General features: G+C 28.5%; 1 protein-coding gene and 1 pseudogene across 2 annotated transcripts in view; both read right to left on the reverse strand.

Moving 5' to 3' along the window:
- Window positions 1-7,395: 7,395 nt before the first annotated feature.
- Window positions 7,396-8,142, reverse strand: LOC142322592 (transcription initiation factor IIB pseudogene; annotated as a pseudogene).
- An 11,402-nt stretch (window positions 8,143-19,544) lies between these two features.
- The window catches only part of Tmem43 (Transmembrane protein 43), a 57,152-nt gene continuing 55,303 nt past the window's right edge, over window positions 19,545-21,393 (reverse strand). For both annotated transcript variants that reach the window (XM_075362628.1, XM_075362627.1), the window contains one exon: window positions 19,545-20,640. In XM_075362628.1, the coding sequence (XP_075218743.1) occupies window positions 20,468-20,640 (173 nt within the window). In that variant the 3' untranslated portion in view covers window positions 19,545-20,467. The remainder of the gene's footprint in view (window positions 20,641-21,393) is intronic.

Below are 21,393 nucleotides of genomic sequence, written 5' to 3' on the forward strand. Positions count from 1 at the left end.
GGTTAGTAGTCCTAATTAATATAACAGTCCTATTAAGGATTGCAGACGTAGAATTATTTATACTGCATAACTTCTGAATTCATCTCCAAGCAGCATTACAAACAGAATAATTCTGAACAAAAAAGCTGTTAATAATCCTAAATATTACAGATAAAATAACAATATTTATTCATATTTTAAATATGTGGCCTAATGCATCCTAGTTTAGCAGTATTGAACAGTAAATCTTTTCAACATAATTACAATTATGCAAATCTCAAACACATCAACACAATTTTTGAAGAATAGTTATTAATCTAAAAAATAATAGTAGACAACCTATACCTATAACCTACTACCTGATGTTGCTGTTGCATAAACAGAATGAAAAATCCTGCAGGTCAAGTTCGTTATATATATTTATTTATACATGATTTTTTTGAAGTCAATACTTTTAATACTTACAAATAATACAATACATTATATATATATATATATATATATATGTACATATATGTATGTGTGTTCAGTCAAGTTATTATAAATAATTCATTCCAGTTAATGTTGGTATCCTAAACTCTCAACTAAAAGCTGAATTGGTAATTTTACTACAAAGTAATGCCAGAGCAAGTTTCAATGTACTTTGTCTCTATGAAATTCAAAATTATTAGGATAATTTTTTTATGAAGTTATGGAAATATACAGAGTAATATAATAGAGCAATAGGATAAAATAATGTAAGAGATATATTTGTGTGTGCGTGATTTTGATTTTTTATTTAAAGCTGTATAGAGTAATAATTAGAAAATTTAACTAGGTATTAACAAAGATATAGTAAAACACCACTATAAGAATCAAAAGTAGGACATTACTAACTATAATTGAATGTATTATGTATAGGCGGAAATAAATGTTACTCATAATTTACAAATAAATTTGTAACTATGAAGTATTAAATGAAAACAGTTTGTAAAGTTATTATGTACTTAAAGCTTGTTTATTCCTACTTATATATATATATATATATTTATTTAAAAATAATTTTTAATGTATTATTATGTTATATTTACATTAAATATGTATGCAGCCATTTTTACATTTATTATTTATAATTTTATTTTTTTTACTAAAATAATTAAAATTAGTATGTTATTAATTATCATATATGTATACATATATTCATATTCTTCTTCAATAGATATCTGTCCTAAAAATTAAAAAATATATCAATAGTATGTACTAATATGTATCAATAAAATGTTTAAAAACCAATTTATGGTTTTTATTACTATACAGTTGTTAATAAAACTATCATTAATTTTTTATTGAAGTATTTTTGTTAAAAAAATAATAAAATATGTATCATTTATGAGTATATTTTTATGATACCTGTTATGGTGGATTGAAACAAAATCTTATGGGCCAGATAAACAGTACCTTGCTTTGAGAGCGGTCTAAAACAAAATAATTTATGTAGGTTAAGTTCAATATTGTAGAAAAGCTTTCTATTCCTCTAAAGAATTTTCTGAGGAATTAGTGAATTTTTTTTTAATCTTAGACAGATTTTGAGCTACTTCAATACCTACTTTCTATAATAATGACTGACCAGGTTATGTATTTGAATAATGAGATTAATGCAGTATTACACATATGTATAATACAGGATATAATGATGGTTTAATTTTACTGTTTATGATTATGCATGATGTTATCAGTTTAGATAATAAATTATGCTGAATTCCACGTGAACAAAAGAAACAAGATCTTTTTTAAAGTTCTTGTAATTCAGAGACATACATAATTTCTAAAGTTCTTGTAATTCAGGGACATACGTAATCTATCTGCTACAATAAATGCTTATTTAAAATGGTAATGCCATCTCTAATTCTACTTATTCCATATTTCAAATTACATTACCATAATTCAGTTTAATATTAATTTAACTGAATCAATCAATAGAGCAACTTTCAATATTCTGTAAAGGATAATTTTTGTTTTAGCAGGTAATGCCAAAACATTTTTCATGTAGCATCAGATTTCAAAGTGTAAAAATCCAAGGTTGCTCATAACTCTTGTATTCAGATGTCATGCTAGATTTCAATATAAATGTATTGGTATTAAGAAGTGGTAAAACTTTCTAAAAAAATATCAAATAATAATAAACGATAGTGGTTGTGCTAAGACAGTTGCAATTATTGCTTAAAGAATGTTACGTACCCACATCTTAGTATTACTGTTAAGATAGAAAAAAGTCTTGAAAAGAATAGCTTTGTACTTTTATTTACTAACTAATGACATAATAAATAAATCTTCAGCTATCGATAATACTTCTAAACAAATCTAAATGGTGTGAAACTGGACTTTATTGATTGTACATTAAGGGAAAAAAGTGTGTTTAAAAGGTTATTGGAAGGACTTTCCTTGCCACACTTTAGTGTACAAGTTTTTAAAAATAAAATAGAAAGCTCTAATATAACCAAAAAACTTGAAAAAATCAAAAAGGATTGGTGCTGAACTGAAGACAGTTATATTTCTAATATTCTGTGCTAAATACTAACTTTTAGTTTTGTCTTTGTGAATGCCACTGTGTTGAATTCTGTGACTTATTTTTAAAAAAATTTCTCAAATGCACTTTTTCGATATGAAAGTAATCTTTCAGATGAATAGACCTTCATATTTCAATTCTCTTACAATTGATTTAATGGTCTATATATATTCTCTATTTTCAATCTGATCCCTAACACACATTTTCCTTTTCTTTCCTCCTTCATTCACTTCTAAAATATTGATTACTTAATCACACAGTATTCAGACATCTACTTCTGACATTTTGCTATATATATCTCAGTGAAATTAAAAAGCATGCCAGAAGCTTAGCAAGCAATCTGGCATTTGTGAACAAACAAAACATGCTAGTGTTACCACCAATTGGCTACCGTTACTGGCAATCATCTAAGTCTGCTAGTAAGTATAAACCTAGCTAAATTAATAATTAACATATCACTGTAGTAAGTAATGACATTTAATGCAAACCACCTGTAACAGCACTAATGTTGGAGCTGCATACTTGTAGAAGCTCTAAAAACATTTTCTGAAAATGCAAATTTAATTTTTAGGAAATGAATATTTTTTCATTTTGTTTTCAGTGCATCTCTATGGAATTTTGAGTTTGATAGTTTTAATGTACAAAATAATGAAAGTAAGCTTCTTTTTTTCCTATTTAGTCTCCGGGAATTACCATTACCATGTCTCTGGACATACCTTCAGAGGATAAATGAGGATGATATGTATGAGTGTGAATGAAGTGTAGTCTTGTACAGTCTCAGTTCGACCATTCCTAAGACGTGTGGTTAATTGAACCCTACTACCAAAGAACACTGGTATCCACGATCTAGTACTCAAATCCGTATAAAAGTAAATGCCTTTACTAGGACTTGAATGCTAGAACTTTCGACTTCCAAATCAGCTGATTTGGGAAGATGCATTCCCTACTAGACCAAAGCGGTGGGTTAATGAAAGTTATTTAGAGTTAATTTCCTAACTGTTAAGTTCTCAAATTCTTTCAAAAATCTGTAATACTTTGTTTCTGTATAAAAATTGTTATCTTGAATGTAATCAAAGCAGTAAATTTTTTTGTTGTATTTTTTGGATACATTCAGTTTCTTCAGTTTTTCAAGGGAAATTTGACAGGTTGTTATGGTAAAATGCTCTTCATAATAACTACATCCTGATACAAACTGCTGGGAATGAGTTATGGGTTTCTTGTATCTCCCGGTTTGAATGACAGAATATAAATAACACTAATGTACTCTACCAACAATCATACAAAACTATCTTCATTTTCAGGAAAGAATTTTATTGAGTTATTTTCAAAACTACAAATCAAACAACAAAATAATAAAACACACATTGAACTAGTCAACAGTGCACAAATTAAACTGCATTGATTAAAGCAAATATTGTATCAGACAGACTGAATGCACATTCACTCATAGATTCAGAAAACTCATACAGGCACTACACACTATTCTGTATGATATTTTATATTTTGTTTGTTGTTTTGAAAGTCATACAATAACCTTCTTTCCTGTAAATGTTTTATAACAATTAGTAATTATATGCAAGTTTTTTGTATTTTCTGTCACTCAGATTTACCCACAGATACAAGGAACATATACAAGCACTACATATAACAGTAAAAATTGGTAAATCACCATATGATAACAGGACATGCATACAACATAACTTCATTATCCAAATTTTACACTTGACCATAACTACAATGTCTCAATGGGTTTGAAATATATGAAATTTACAAACACATGAAATTTGACACAAACAACAAATTAAATTGACAAACACAATATAAATTCTCTCTATTATTTGATTACATACTTAAGGTAACTCCAAACATTTCTAAGATCAGGCCTTACTAACAACAGTGCTGCTGGTATATCCTCTGAAGAAGGTATTTTTAATCATCTCTGAAAAGTAATTAGGAAGAAAATGTTCCAGTCCATTGAAGCAAGTCATTTTATCTTTAATAATTAAAAAATGAATAAATAGAATTACGGTAATTTGTAAAATGTATACTTTTTTGTTTATTATATTAAATGCAACAAAGCTGAGAAAATAAATGTTTTAACAAAAAAAATTACTTTTAAAATATTGATCGATCTGAATTCCAAAGTTTATTTAATACCCAGCCAGTGCGAAAACAGGTGTATTCCTTTGATTAACTAATGTGATGAACATATACAATTGGCTGTATTTAAATTACAATAAAATATTCTAAGTTCTGCTTCTGGCAAATTTCCTTTTTTAAAATTACATATGTAGTAGTAAATAAAATGTTACATTTAAGAAGACAGAATATAGATTTTTTAACAACTTTTTATGCATATTTGATAAAATAAATTCAACAAAAAATCAGACTGTTTTTTTATGAGAAGACATCAGCATTAAGCCTTTTTAGTAATGTGTAGCAGAATAAAAAGGTAAAGAAATCGCATCAACGTGTTACATGTTTTAGATAAGAATATGCTTACAATGATTACTAAGGTAATCAATATTAAGTGTAACAAATTAAACCAGAAGTATAACAAAAAGCACAAAAATTTTATATTGACATCAGGATATGATAATAGTAAGGTTCAATCTTTTGTTTTTCTTTGGTATAAGGTCACATTTTTACTTAACTTATTTTAATAAACATTCCTAGTTGCCACCTTTAGGGCTGAGTATTTTTATTGTATTTAGTGAGATCAATTTACTGATGTGAAACAGTATATTCAGTTAAGTGAAGAAGTTAACAGGAAACTACTTTATTTCCCACTTTCCCTTGTTCTTAGGAATGTTTAAATAATTTGTGAAAGACTCATATTTCATACAGTTGTTTAGTTATTTGCGTATGACAAACATAAGTATAATAAAATAGGTTATGAGTGTATGTGAAACAGTTATTTATAAAACCAACTTGTTTTTCTTTTAGACTACAATGTTCAATAGGCTATAACAGATTTTAAGCCTTTATAAATTCAATAAATCCTTTAATTATAAATAAAACTTACTGCATACTTTCTTACTCCTGGTGACACATTTTAAGCAATAAGTCACCCACTATTGACATGAAATTCTGATATAAAGTAAAGCTTGATTAAAATTGATAGGTAGAAATATACCATAAATAATACTTATAAGTAAAGAACATCAGAATAAAAACTTATTCATTTGTTCTTTGCAGAAAATTTCATCGCAAAACTATGCCATTAGGTAAGCTGTTTACATATCACAATGTTAGCATGAGGATAGATATATAGGTGTACTACAATTAGAAACCTAATTCTAATTAATATTTTCAGAACATCAAAATCTCAACTCTGCAATAAACAGATTGAGAAGGTAGGAGAAGAAGGAGAGAAGGTAGGAAGGTTCTTTCTGTTCTTCCTTGATCAGTGTATAACGTATATGAGTATGTATGTTAATACCATAACCCTAATACATGCAACCTGATATGAATCATAAGCTGCTTCTGAAAATGCAATTTTCAAGAATAATGAGCATCTTTAGCCAGAATTACAATAGAAAGCAAGAGTGAAGCAGTTGCCATCAGCTTCTTTACAGATTCAAATATTTAGCTGCAAATTAATCCACCAAAATATAGATGTTTTTCAGCCCTACAAGAGACACTCACTCTTCTCTTCAAAGGTACTAGTAATAAAATGAATATCATTATATAATTGCATCAGAGACCAGTGCTTCTTGTAGCTCAATTGCTTTATATGCATCACAGCCACAAGAATTCCACTGACAGATAGTGTAAAGAAACAAATTAATGTACTCATTTGCATTATAAAACAATCCATTATATACACTGCTTCAACTTAACAGCAGATAATCTATACAGTATGAGTAACTATATGATGCTTAATTAGCACTATGGTTATGAAACTTTCTTTGCTGTACCTAACTCTATCATGTGTTAAAGAGAAACAACCTGAACCCTAGTATGACTCATGAAAATTTAATGGTCTCAGTACTTCATATACAAGTATGATGCTGCAATATCAATTTTGATAATTATTTATATGTTCACCTGTTCCATTAATATTATGGAAAATAGACATCAACCCACACACGCGCGCACACACAAAACCATTCAAGCAGAATTGTGATATAACTATTAAAAAAAAGTTAAAAACTTATTGACTGCAGATCTATTAAAAACTTTGCCACAATTACCTATAAACAAAATTATAGTAAACAAAAGTTTTGTGTAATATTTTTCAGTAATATTACTTACTTACTGAGGTGGTGTAAAAATTTCAGTTCGTTTACATACAACCTACATTTAGTATTATAATCATTCTTTAAAATTTTGACTTTTTAAAAATTTTTTGTTGCATGTTTCACAATTTTTTGTATGTTATTTAGTAATTTAAGTAATACTTTAACAAAACCTCATATTTTTGTTTTACATTGCAGCTCATTTAACTAATTTTATTTTAATAAAGCAAGAAATTAAATCTAATTTACTATTTGAATAGTCATTCTCATAAAATTATAATTAAGTTTTGTTACTTAAAACCATAAAAAAATACATAAAAGTTTTTTCATCTACTTTTTAAACCACTCCATTTTATTAATGTTTTAATAAACAAAAGCTCTTTAAAGGATTAAATAAATAAATGAACCCTAAAAATTATTTTGAAACAATACTTTCCTAAGCAGTTGTTTTTAAATAATGTTGTGTTTGTACCTACATATACATATAAACAAAAAAAATGTTTTTAATGAATATACTTATGTTAGTAGTAAAATAATATTTTCTCCTGAACACATTTAGTTATTTTTGTCCAAAAATAATTTCCAATTCAAAACATAATTCAGATATATATATATAAAATACTATTTAGTTTATCTTTTTTTATTAGTCTTGTTTTTCCTTCTCTTAGAAGCATTCAAGTCAGGTAATTTAAACTTATAATTGCTAGGGAATAGTTCTTCTGCATGAGGGTGAAGTTTTTTATAAATCTTCCTAATGGTTTCTCGTGAAACCCCAGTGACAGCATTGATTTGCAATAGATCCAGTTCCTCATTTGAACCTAAAGCTGCCATGTAGATAGCAACAGCAGAGAGGGAAACTGGGCATTTGCCATAGATGAAAGATAATTTTGAAGCTTTTCTTGCTATAACAGCAGCTGCTCTTTCTGCTGGCATTGATAACTCAAGCTTTGCACAAAACCGAGGTATAAAATCTGCAGTTTTTATTGTTTCCACATATATTTTCAAAACCTTCTGAATGAATTTATAACAACGACCAATTTGTTTTACCTTTATACAGCTAACAGCACATAGTTCTTTAAATGTTCTGGGTACACCTTCTATTCTACAGGCTGTATATAAACAAGCTGTTGTAATTATTTCAAGTGACCTAGCTCCTATTGTATTACTCAAGTATATTTTCTGGAATAAATGCTTCGCCGTTTCAACAATACTGTCAACTGCATTAATACGAGAAGCCATCTCTTCGATCTCCTCAAACGCTGTCCGCATAGCCTTTTGATTGGTAGCTGTAATAGATTGCCTTCTATTTGGGCAGGCATTTTCATCGTTTCCATCATGACTTGAGTTGGATTCATTTGATGAATGACTGGTATTCATAATTCTCTGATAAAAAATTCCAATTAGCACTAATCCCAATCTGAGTACTAGTTACTGTATGATGATAATTATACTGCGCTGCTCTGCAAACAGATGATGTATATTCAACGATTGCATCTAAAATTTACAAATTTTAATTTTCAAACTGCAAAATAAAAAAGAACTACACTTTTAACATGAAAGACCTAATTGTACCAGATGTAAAACTCGAGAATATTCCTTTTCTTCTTGAATAAAATTTCACATTGGCTTGATATTTCGCAACCTAATGCTGACACAGAAGTACGAGATATCGTAGATCACATGTTGAACAGGATATACGGAAGGAAGTAATTATGCAACTGCATATTTGATTTCGAAGACGCCCTACTCTTAATCGAAAGCTAACACTATAAATCGATGTATAATATATTACGCTATAATTAGGTACAACTACCATTTATAATTATTTTTTACCAGTTATTTACAATTCTCTGAAATTGTTGTATTTATTACATGGTTCGCTACAATCAGAAACTCTTAAAATAAGCGTAAGTATAATACAATATAACTTCTGTAATTTTCTTTTATTTATAAAAAAAAAATATCGTTTGAAAGGAATCTGTTTTATTAGATTCAAAACAAATTAAAAGGCATGAATATTGTAAAAAGAGTAACAGATACAATTTAGATCGTCATTGAAATTCTTAATAAGCAGTAACAGAATATTTTAATAAATTGAATGTTCTAATTTAATTTTTATTTACTGTAAGATTTTGTTTAAATTTATAAAGTATCGGCGGTTACGATTTTCAATTGCTTGCAATGAAACCTTTTGCCTATACAAGAAAAGTAAAATTGCTTTGACAACAGCGTTTTATACTGTGAAACAGTAGCGAGCCGTAGAAAGTTTGTTCTAGGTTAGACCAACGCCACCCGGTTGGTCTAGTGGTTAAACCGTCATCGCAATCAGCTGATTTCGAAGTCGAGTTCGAAGATTAAATTCCTAGTAAAGTCAGTTACTTTTATAAAAATTTGAATACTATATCGTGGATACCGGTGTTCTTTGGTGGTTGAGTTTAAATTAACCAGACCAGCTCTGGAATGATCGAACTGAGACTGCACAAGACTACACTTCATTTTCATTTATACATATCATCCTCTGAAGTAATACCTTACGGTGATTCCGGAGGCTAAACAGAAAAAGAGACGTTAGAGAGTATAACCCACCCGGCTAATCTAGTGGTGAGCTCGTCATTGCGAATCGGCTGATTTCGAAGTCGAAAGTTTTAAGCAATGATCTCTATATAACTGGATAGAGGACCTTATGGCATAAAATACAATTAAGTGTTCAGTATTTTAGCATATTTCAGGACCGCAAAATGAGTGGCTGGAAACTATAATCGTGATGGTAGGGATGTTTATTTTATTCAAGTCAGATAACCAAAGAACGGTAATTTTCGCAACACAAGTAGAGAATTATAGAAAATTGTAGAAACTTTATATAGAGATCAGAAATATAGTTATATAGAGATCAGTGTTCAAAATACAAAAATCAGAACACTTCTACTGCATCGGTTTAAAACGTGGTTTTATCCCTACTCTTACACTTACCTCTGCGGATGCGCCGTTTCATTTTATTTAGCTCTAGCCATTCATTTGGTGGCTAGTTTTTACCAATTCCAATACATGAATCCTCTATCCGGTTATATAGAGCAGTGGTTCTAAGGTTTAAATCCTAGTAAAGGCGGTTACTTTTATACGGATTTGAATACTAGATCGTGGATACCAGTGTTCTTTGGTGGTCAATTAACCACACATCTCAGGAATGGTCGACCGTTCTTTTTTTTTTTGTTTAGCTTCCGGGAATTACGGTTTAGATATTAGTTCAGAGGATGGTATGTATCTGTAAATGAAATGTAGTCTTGTACAATTTCAGTTTGACCATTCCTGAGATGTGTAGTTAATTGAAACCCAACCACCAAAGAACACCAGTATCCACGATCTAGTACTTAAATCCGAATAAATGTAACTGTCTATACTAGGACATGAACGCTGGAACTCTTGACTTCCAGATCAGCTGATTTGGGAAGACGCTTTCATCACTAGACCAACCCGGTGGGTTCAGGAATGGTCGATCTGAGACTGTAGAAGACTACACTTCATTTACATTCGTACTCTGGTGGTTCCAGAGGCTAAACAGAAAAAAGAGGTTAAAGAGTACGTCAAGCGTTTCTTTCTAGTGGGATCTCAAATTGACACTTTGATAAAACTTAGTATATGCTTATTTAAAATAAGCATATACTTATTTTAAATTTACAATCTATGTTCTAAAGAAATTATGTTAAGCTTGTTGCTGATTATTTTTTATCTTAGAAGAAGTGTTTTTTTTTTTATTTAATGATAAAATGTTGCTACTATATGTGTGTTTTAGTATGGATTAACGAAAGTATCCTTATTTAATAAGTGCTTCACATAAATATTGAACAGTCTCCAAACAGAAAACAGCTCCTGGGCCCTTACTGACTCCACCTGACCAAAAGAGTGATCGTGACATAAGATAATAACCTAACACAGAGGATAGCTCTATGTCAATGGCACTTATCCTGACCAAAACTCCTTGGAAAATCAGTACATTTTTACCTAGGATCACAGCAGCACATTATTGATCAATAATTTTGTATTGGTTAGCTTAAATGTACACTGCAACAAAGTCTGTTTTTCCTCCAGACATTAAAAAGATCCAAGAACAAGTTCAGGCTTCATAAAGTTATGTCCTTACTTATTGTCAGTATTATATGACAAATGAAAGTATCCAGCTGAACTATAAACTGTTCAGGCATTCTGCTTCTGAAGGATACATATAGTTATCATCAGAATTTTATTGTCTCGTAACATAAAAAATAATCCAAAACTTTATACATAACTGATGTAAAAAAAAATTATTAAATAAAATATACAATCTTTTCTTTACATAAATATTTTCATGTAATAAGTTTTAATATTACTAATAACTTATATACTTAATAGCATCTACACAAAGTAAATTTGTTAAATAGAAAAACTAAAACATTAAATATCAAAAAAAGTATGTACATAGAGCCCCTTCATAACTGCTTTACGCATATGTTAATACTTTTGGTTGAATTATCAGCAGAATTGCAAGTTCTAACAAAAACAGCAGTGTCCATTTTTGGTAAAGGTGAATGAAGAACACAATTTTATTCTATGACTTGTCAGTTTTATTTTTTATTGATGTCTGCTGTTCTAAATACATTCTTCTATTAATAAAACTGAAAAAATTTTGTCAGTTTTAACAAAAACATGAATATTTGGAAATATTCAGAAAGAAGTAGGAAATGCGGAGAAACAGTTGGTGCAAATAAATTATGGTACTGAAAATTTTTATTTATAATTTTTTTAGTTAACATCATTAATGTAGGTGAAGGGAATAGTGTAATATTGAAAATTCAGACTTTAAAATATTTGAAAACCATTTCATTGTGAAATTTTTAATTTAAATATTGTAAAATTTTTTTTATAATCAAAAGATATTAAATTTAATAAATAATTTGTAAAATTTTTCGCTGAAATCAAGGATTTATTATCCTTGGTCAGATTTAAGAATCATTTCCTTGATATTGAATAAGCAAATGATAAATCACACAGCTTCCTTGACATCATCATATCCAAATAGAAAAGTACATTCTTAAGATGTATAGAAAACTCACTATTTTTTTTTTAACCTCTGGTTCTATCATTTGGTATTGCTTCAGAGGATGAGATGAATGATTTGTAGCGTGTGTGAAAATGCCATGCCTGACCGGGGTTCGAACCCGGGACCTCTGGATGAAAGGCTGAGACGCTACCACTTGCACCACGGAGGCTGGCAGAAAACCCACTACTAGTAATACTTTTATTCACAACACATCTAACCATTCCACACAGATTTTTCATAGATGATATATTGCCAAACATGCATACCCATAGGCTGACAACTGCACTGATGAACTCTCAACACAATGTTTATCTAGCAAAGGTTAATAGCTGCCCATCCACACTGATAGATATATTACATAAAAACAAATCTAAAAGCACACTTATTAAGAGAATATACATTTAGATACATAAACCAACGATCATAAAAAATGTCAACATTTTCAGGAAAGAAGTTTACTGTGTTGCCTTCAAAACCACAAATAAAATACACAATATCAAATGGCAAACAAATAAAACACACACTCAATATGTAACAACTTAGCAGTAAACAAATTAGATTGCAGTGAATGTGCCTAAATACTACCAGACAGCCTGAATGTACATTCATCCAAAGATACAACAGCCACCAACACGTCATGGAGGACGTACACACACTACACCCAACAACAGAATTAACCTTTGCAAATTACCTCATATAAACAGAATACACATATTATCTACATCTTGGAAATTTTATATACAGTATATAAATGCATAATTTTATTATGTTATTCTGTCACCCAAAACTAGCTGTTATATAAGCTACAAAAAGTGGCTGGTTTTTATCTTGAGTTCTATAATTATGGTTGTTATCAATTGTGGAAAAATATTTAAATTAGTTTTAACAAAAATAATTATGTTAAATAAGATAAAAAGAATTAGTAGAACTTCCATAGGCCAGGGAGGTTGTATATTTTTAATTTAAATTTGAGAATGTTGTCTCAGAGTATCTCAAAGACATGACATACTGCTCCCACTTTTTTTTTTTTTAATACCATTTAGTAATTGCCTTGTTGGGTACTTACTGTCCACTAAACAAGGAATTAAGTAGAACTACAACTAAAACACCACCAAGTCAAGCAAAGTAATCTGAGTTTGCAAAACAACTTAGGAAATATTTTCATTAAATTATTAACTGTACATTACAATGAAAAATTTATCTTACTAATATCTAAAGCAAACCATTAACAGTTAACTAGTTATTTATAGAAGGAAGTCATCTACATATTATTCTACATGTTTCTATGATGATTTATGAAACATCATTTATGATGATCAGATCATTCATCATCTCAACTTAACACTTACATAATTTGAAATGTAACATTTCAACAAAAATACAAATTTTTGTGGAGGACTTGTTTTTCAAGTAAGCTTGTTCCTTCTCTGTACAATAACAAATATGAAAATATAACCACCACTTCAAATAAAAGAAAACTCTAGTCCTCTTATAAATCTGTGAGGCTTCTGTTGCAGTTTTCCTCATCAATTTTGTTGTAATAATAAACAAAGTTTACATTGTTTTCTGCTTCTATTTTAGTCTGATTTAAGAAAATTTTAATAACGACCGTTTTGTCACTATAATACTGATATTTTCGTAGAAGTTTCGTTTTTTCACTCAAGAAACGACAGTAGATATAAAATAGTGGAGAATAAAATTTGTTCCTGTAATTTTAATGATGTGTTTTTTTTAAGATTTGGTGGTTTTAAGAATTTATTTCATTTGGAGAATTTTTTGCATGAACTTCTGAAAATTCCTATATTATGTTTTTATGTTTTCTTCTTTACCTACAGCATAAACTAACTGAATTTAGATTTTTTGTATTGTATTTGTAACGTTTCCAATGATAATTTTAAACTCCTTTTTAAAATTCTAATATTGGAGAGGGTTAAAGCAATTCCAAAAGCAGAGTACACATTTCACAGTAATCTTACAATTGAGATTTAAGAATAAGAAACAAGTACAATATGTCTCTAAGTCTTGCAAGTGTAGTTTGTCAATGTAAAAATAGTTTATTTTGCTTCCCTTTGAATATGTGCTGGTGTTAGTGAGCAGATGTACTGGGAGTACATAGGATGAAGCAGGAGAATGAATCTTTATGCGGTATAAGAATGCTCAGTCTTCAATTGTTTTGTATCGTTTGACGATGTCATGTCAATTGCACTTTGATAGGACTTATTATTTTTTTTCAATACTAAAACAGTCATTTTTAATAACTCTAAACAACATTTTTAAAAATTATTACAGAAAGATAAGAAACTGCATGTCAGAGACAGCTTCTACTGCAGAAAGACACATGCACGCAGTCAAGCAAACACTGTGTGTGTGTGTGTGTGTTTCACCCCAATTTGGTGGTACAACAGTATGTTCCATCCCCCACATCTAAAATAAACCCTTCTGACCTAGGCGAAAACTATGCTTACAAAACTTAAGACTTACTGTGCTTACTACACAACTGTAACAAGGTTTAACGCATGTCTGAATGTACATCCAAGAACTCATGTTACTGTTCAAAATTTGGCTAGATTTCAAGAAGGAAGAGCATTTAGAAATAACATTGTGCTTTTCTATTTATGATGATAATGTTTTTATCAGTTTTAAGTTACATTTTTATGCTATAAATGCATGTTTAATTGATATTTTTTTCACTTTTCAGATTTTATACATATTTTCCCTTACTTTCAGTATTAATGATTTTTTTTGAAATTTTACTGTCTGGTAAAGAACTTTGTTTTAAAATGATATTAACTATGAATATTTGCATTTTTATTAACTGTGACAATAGTAAAATGAAAAAAAGATGGTATTTTCTTTTCCTGACCAGACTGGAAAGTTATCGGTAACTGAAGTAATTTCTTATAATACTGTTAACCATGGATCATTTATTTTATTTTTAATCTGCAGGCTTAGTTTTCCTGCTCTAATTAGATTCCATATCCATCATTAAAAATCAGAATTCATTGTATCGCATCATTTGAAATGAGGATGAAATGCAATTTCAGTTTTTCAATTACAACATGATTATCACAGGCATAATGATAACACCACCTGCCTGAGGAAGCAGCATTATCACGTCTAGATATCAAATGGCCACCCACTGGGTTGATCTAGTGGTTAACGCGTCACCCAAATCAGCTGATTTGGAAGTCGAGAGTTACAGCGTTCAAGTCCTAGTAAAGCCAGTTATTTTTACACGGATTTGAATACTAGATCGTGGATACCAGTGTTCTTTGGTGGTTGGGTTCAATTAACCACACATCTCAGGAATGGTCGAACTGAGAATGTACAAGACTACACTTCATTTACACTCATATATATCATCCTCTGAAGAATTATCTAAACGGTAGTTACCGGAGGCTAAACAGGAAAAAGAAAGAAAGAAGATATCAAATGGCCAGCAACACAAATCTTTGCAAAATTGTTTCAATATATTTTTTGGTTACACATGCAGTAAACATGAGTGTGGCGTTTGAAGAATTCTCAGACCGATTAGTGGACTTGCATTGTTAAATGAAGTAAAAAGAACAAATATAGATGATAAAATGATCTGTATTAGAGTTTTGTCCTCTGGATTGACAATCTGTAACTGGACAGGAGAATAATGCTTGTGCAGGCACAGTTATTTAGACCTCAACTTAAGGCATTATCTGCTCCTGTATGAAAAAAAATTTGTCGATAGTGATCTGAAATGTATTCGATGGTTTTAGTAAAAACCATTCAGCTAAAACTTTTACACTTTTTTTTTACTAATAAATTAAAAAATTTAATCTTTAAACTTGCATGCTTTGATTTTGTGTTGGACTAAATATGATTCTATCCCAGTTCTGTCTATTTTTCTTTTTCATAGAAAACCATATTTTTTTATAATTAATAAAAGTATGCTTTGAAAAGGAATTAATGTGTCTGTACACAAAAAAATTATATGTGATTATAATTCACTGATTCAGGTGTTTAAAAAATCTGAGTTATAGTGTGTTTACTCTCATCATGATCACTGGATAGAAATTGTCACATCGTACAGTGAAACTAGTGACAATCTATAATATGAAGTTACTTAATTTATTATCTTTATAACAATATTTTAATTTCATTAGTGATGAATAAATGAACGATACCGACCACAATTTTATTAATGAAAACATGCCTGGTTATTTGATTAATTCAATTATCAATAACAGCTGATCCAAAAAGACATTTGTAATAACTGGCCAACTAAAAACTGAAACCAATAAATAAAAAACAAATGGTCCCTTCTGAAAACCTAACCTGTAGTTTCCAGTTACTTATAAATTAAAATATTAATTATCAATGTTGTATTATTTCAAAACTTGCTTGAAATTTTCACAGATTTAATGATTTTATATTCTTTAAAACTACAATATATCTTAATCATTTGTAATAACAAGGACTCTCAAAGCAATAAATTAAAAAATTGTATTTGGTTACAAAAACTGTCAGTATCAATAAAAACAAAAGTTTAAAAACAGCTTCCATAAAATGTTAAAGAATATAGAATAATAAACATTACTACAAAAATTGAATATCTTTGAATTTTTTAATGAAAAATGAATCTAAAGTCTACTAATCTAGAATTACCCTTTAATACTGATCAATTTGATTTTTTAAAAGCGCTTATTGAATGAAGGTGCAAAAATTAATAATCATTGTGACCACTCGACCAAGAAAACTACAAAAAGCCAGAAATTTGTAAAATCTTAAATATACAGGAAATACCAAAGAATTTCAATTTAAAAGTAAGTATACTTGAATATTTTTCATATGTGGAGGCATTATTCTTTTACTCATAGTTGCTATATGAATGTAAAGTACTATTGTGACTGCTTGTAATTTGAAACACTAAAATACTATGGGTATTTTAAACCATTATTTTTTAATAATTTTAATTTATTTAAGTTATATATACAATTTTTTTGTCAGTCTTTCAGTTATCTACATAGCATTTATATATGCAACTAAGAAATTAATTCTGTATACTGTTTAAATGCATGTAACAGCGTCAGTGACAGGTACAGAATAAATTCCATGTTTTAAAAGAATTAGAAAAAAAAATTAACTCGCTTTATTAATTTTAATATCATAATTTAAAGTAATAAAGAATAAACAATTTACTCTCTATGGTAATGAATGATCATATATAGCACTGATATCAGTTAGAATTACACCTTACAAGATGTTACATACTCACATCACAGAGGCCTTACCAGGAAACAAATTAACAGATGAATTGAAAGATTCATTCATTTCATACCTATACACACATTACTGTATTGTTTTGTTAATTTTATGAGTCCTGGTTAAGATATGATATTACGTCTCTTATGATCTGTTAGTTCCATTTAACCTTTAATAATACCTCAAGGAGCAATCCTAAAAATTATAAGGTTTGAAATAAGACAAAATGTCAATAGTAAATACCATTTCAGTCATCCGGTTCTTACAGATTACTGAAATTAAGAACTCTGAGTGCAGTTTACTACATGATGTTGCCATTTTTTAGTCTAATAATCATAGCAGTTAATTTCACTTAAACAACTTTATGATTGATATTTATTTCCCCTTAGTAACTAAAATTATTTAGTTTACTTATCTAATAATAACACTATAGAATAGTTCATAAAAATTTATTTTATGGTGCTTTACAGTAATAATTCTATGAAAGAGTATAACTTGAATATTTAGGCTCAGAAAGCATTCTTCTACTTGGAGATTTAAACGTTATTTCTGAGCATATATTTAATCTAAAATGTAGTACACACATGCTGAAGTCTTTCTTGTCAAAGTCTTTGGAAGGTTAACAGAAATAGGAATAGAAGAAATAACTGGATCTTGACAAAGTCAATTCATGGTAATAATTAGGTTTTTATTGTATCTACTTTTTACTTTTAATAATAAATATTAAAAAATTGAATTCATAATCTTTGAAGACCTAAATTCATACAAAAAAGTATAAAATAAAGATAAAATAAATAAGTTGACCGATAAAATAATGTTTTTATGTATACTCATACATAATGAAAACTGTAAAAATAGAAATTCTCCTTTCATATTATGTCAACTTAAGTAAAACAATATTAATTATTATTTAATGCATAAAAGAATAAAGCACTCCATAAAAAAAGAAAATGTAGTTCGTTACATAAAAAAAAAAAAAAAAAAAACTGAAAATAGATAATAAATTTTCTTTAATACAATAACGAAAATCTATCTTTCAACATGCAATCTTACAGTGATAAGTGAAATGATTTTGTGGCAATTTGTGGTCATCAGTTTAAATTTTTTTTAATATTTGATTGCATATTAAATATTAAAAAATATATCAAATCAGATGGGTGGATAAAGTGACAAATGAAGAGGTATTGCGGCAAATAGATGAAGAAAGAAGCATTTGGAAAAATATAGTTAAAAGAAGAGACAGACTTATAGGCCACATACTAAGGCATCCTGGAATAGTCGCTTTAATATTGGAAGGACAGGTAGAAGGGAAAAATTGTGTAGGCAGGCCACGTTTGGTATATGTAAAACAAATTGTTAGGGATGTAGGATGTAGAGGGTATTCTGAAATGAAACGACTAGCACTAGATAGGGAATCTTGGAGAGCTGCATCAAACCAGTCAAATGACTGAAGACAAAAAAAAAAAAAATATCAAATATTACAAAAACCCTTGTTTCCATTCATGCAGAAATATTTTCTATAGGAGTACATAAATCAAGTGATCTTGATTTCACATAAATCTATAACATCTTCAATTTTTGGTATTTTCAAAGGGTAATGCTAGTAAAGATCTTTATTTACATTCTTTTAACCTCAATATGTTTTTTGTTTCGTGTATTTAATCCTTCATAATTATTTATTTTTAAAAAAAATTCTTTAATACTGGTAGTTTAAGAAATTGTATTCACTGATGAGTCATGTTCAATTCTCTATAAAAAAACAACATGTATTGACCATTATCAAGATTCATAAGTAGAAATTATTCTTTACAACGTAGATAAATGCGCGAAATATTGATACCTTTAATTAAAAACCAAGCCCTTTGCAAACCAAAGGCATAAAATGCTCCAATGATTTTCTTTATGTTTATGGTAAAATAATTAATTACTTAAAAAGAAACAATACACTTTACAATGAACTGATAAAATATTACATGTTCATAAAAAGCACACATCCAAAGTCTTTAAATAAATATTCAAGGACAGCCAGTTGTAGCAAAAATAAGTACATTACTTATTAAGGGTGAGGGGACTGGACAGATAATTTCTTTTAGACCAGTAGATGGAATTAACAATTGTAATCAAAATATATATATTTTATATATATATTATATTATTTTGATATATTTATATATATAAAAATATATATATTTTTATATATGTATATTTGCAAATGTTTATTAATCCAGGATTAACACTACTGAAACTAATTCCGATTAATTACTAACAGATTATAATTCCTTGAATTTTATAATTTTAATGTTTGGACCCAAAAATGATCTAAATTTAAAAAAATGGCATTCTGATATTTAAGTGATGGTTAATTTTATCAAATTTATTACTGCGACTTTAGATAAAAGAATATAAATAAATAACAAAAATATTTCCTAATACTATTTTATGGTACCTGCAATGAATTGAAATACAGTAATCCTTTTAATTATTTTTATTTTGATTATACTTCCACATACATTTTTAAAAAAGACTCATAGTATTTTTAAACATAAACTAAAGATGATCTACCTTAAAAATTGAAACCAATAAAGGTATTAGAAGAAATAAGTAAAAACTCTAAATGAACTCACAAGTCATTCTTTTTCTCATAAATAATTATATTCTTGCAAGTTTACATTTACTTCACTGTTGAACAGAAAATCTGTAGGTGTTACAAAAAGACCTTCAATTATTTAGTTTTTTTTTAGATTAGAAAAAGAGATTACAGTCAAAAACTGTTCACAAAATTTTTACTTTAAATTTAAATCTAGATTGCCATTTCAACTGTCAAACAACCACTAGTAGACATTATGAGGTACACATATAATAAGTAAATAAATAAATGATAAAAGAAGAAATACAAGAAAAAATTACTAACATACACAGTAATCCATTTTTAGGGTTTTTAAAATAAGAATAAACATAAAAATTACAAACAACTGTTGCTTTAGGTATCCAATAGAAACCATAAATTTCTAATGGAAAAAATAAGCATTGGAGTAAAATTATATAGGGAGAAGTGAAATTGTAATGTTGTATAACATGTTGTAATAGTAACAGATGGGAACTTTTTACATTACCCTAACATATAATTTCAGATAGAGCAGCAAAATAGTACACAGGCTTAGAATAAGTGGAAATCATAATCTGAATTTTATTTTGCTATAGAGTTAAAAGGAATGTAAGTTGTCACATGTTAATAAATATAAGGTATGTTTAATATGAGTAAATTAATTATATATATATATATACATTTAAACAAAAAAAAAAAAAAATGAAACAAGTATTGAAAAACTTAATTAAAATTTTATACTTAAGATTTAAATTTAAATTGTGTAAATTTAATCAATAGAAAAAGCTTTATAAAGAATGATAATGACGATCGTGATGCAATGTCTTAAAAAACGGCCATGTAAATGAGATCAGGGAACCTCCAAAAAAAAGACACCCGAGCCACGGTTGATAAGCAAACCAAGCAATGGCAGTGACAGCAAACACAAGAGTAACACTGAGCCATGTATCATCTAGAATGACTAAAACACAGTAAACACAAAAATTAAATTCACAATTACAAGGATACAAATTTTATAATAATTATTATAAATAAAAAATATGCTAAACATTAGTGAAGCACTCAAGAGAGATTTTTTTTAACAAAACAACATGGGATCTAGCTATAGAAATGAGTTCTTCAAGTATCTGTAAAATTGAAAAATCACCAGCTAGATTCGAAAAATTCATTAACATGAATTTACACATGATTTACACAAATCAGCAAATGTTGAGACATATTGTAAATAAAACTAGGATATTAATGTGCAGAGCAGTTTGAAATTTTCAAATAAAGAATGAGCATCAAAATTAATAACTGATAAAGGAAATAAAAATATAGAACACATTATAGATGGAAAAGTAATAAAGTTAACAGTAGACAAAGACATCCCCAGATATTGCAAGAGATAAAAATATGAACTACACCGGTTAACATAAAATTTGGTAATAAAAAAGGAGTAGCTGTTCTATACAGTATTTTGTAATCTGAATATGTATTCCGAAACAATCATGTTCTTAAGTACAACCCCTTAAGTTTATTTGTTCCATAATTCGTGGAACAAACAATACAAATAAGTTAGTATGTCTGTATGTTTGCTTATTCATACCTGATTTTTATTGTGATGCACGCTGTAGACCTATATTTGTTACATAACAGTTGAATGATGATCATTGAATCATGATCATTTCCTGTCAAGCCAGACATGAATCTTAGTGAGTCAAGTAATGAGTAA

Source organism: Lycorma delicatula, chromosome 4 (assembly GCF_047948215.1).
Source record: "Lycorma delicatula isolate Av1 chromosome 4, ASM4794821v1, whole genome shotgun sequence".
Lineage (NCBI taxonomy): Eukaryota > Metazoa > Arthropoda > Insecta > Hemiptera > Fulgoridae > Lycorma > Lycorma delicatula.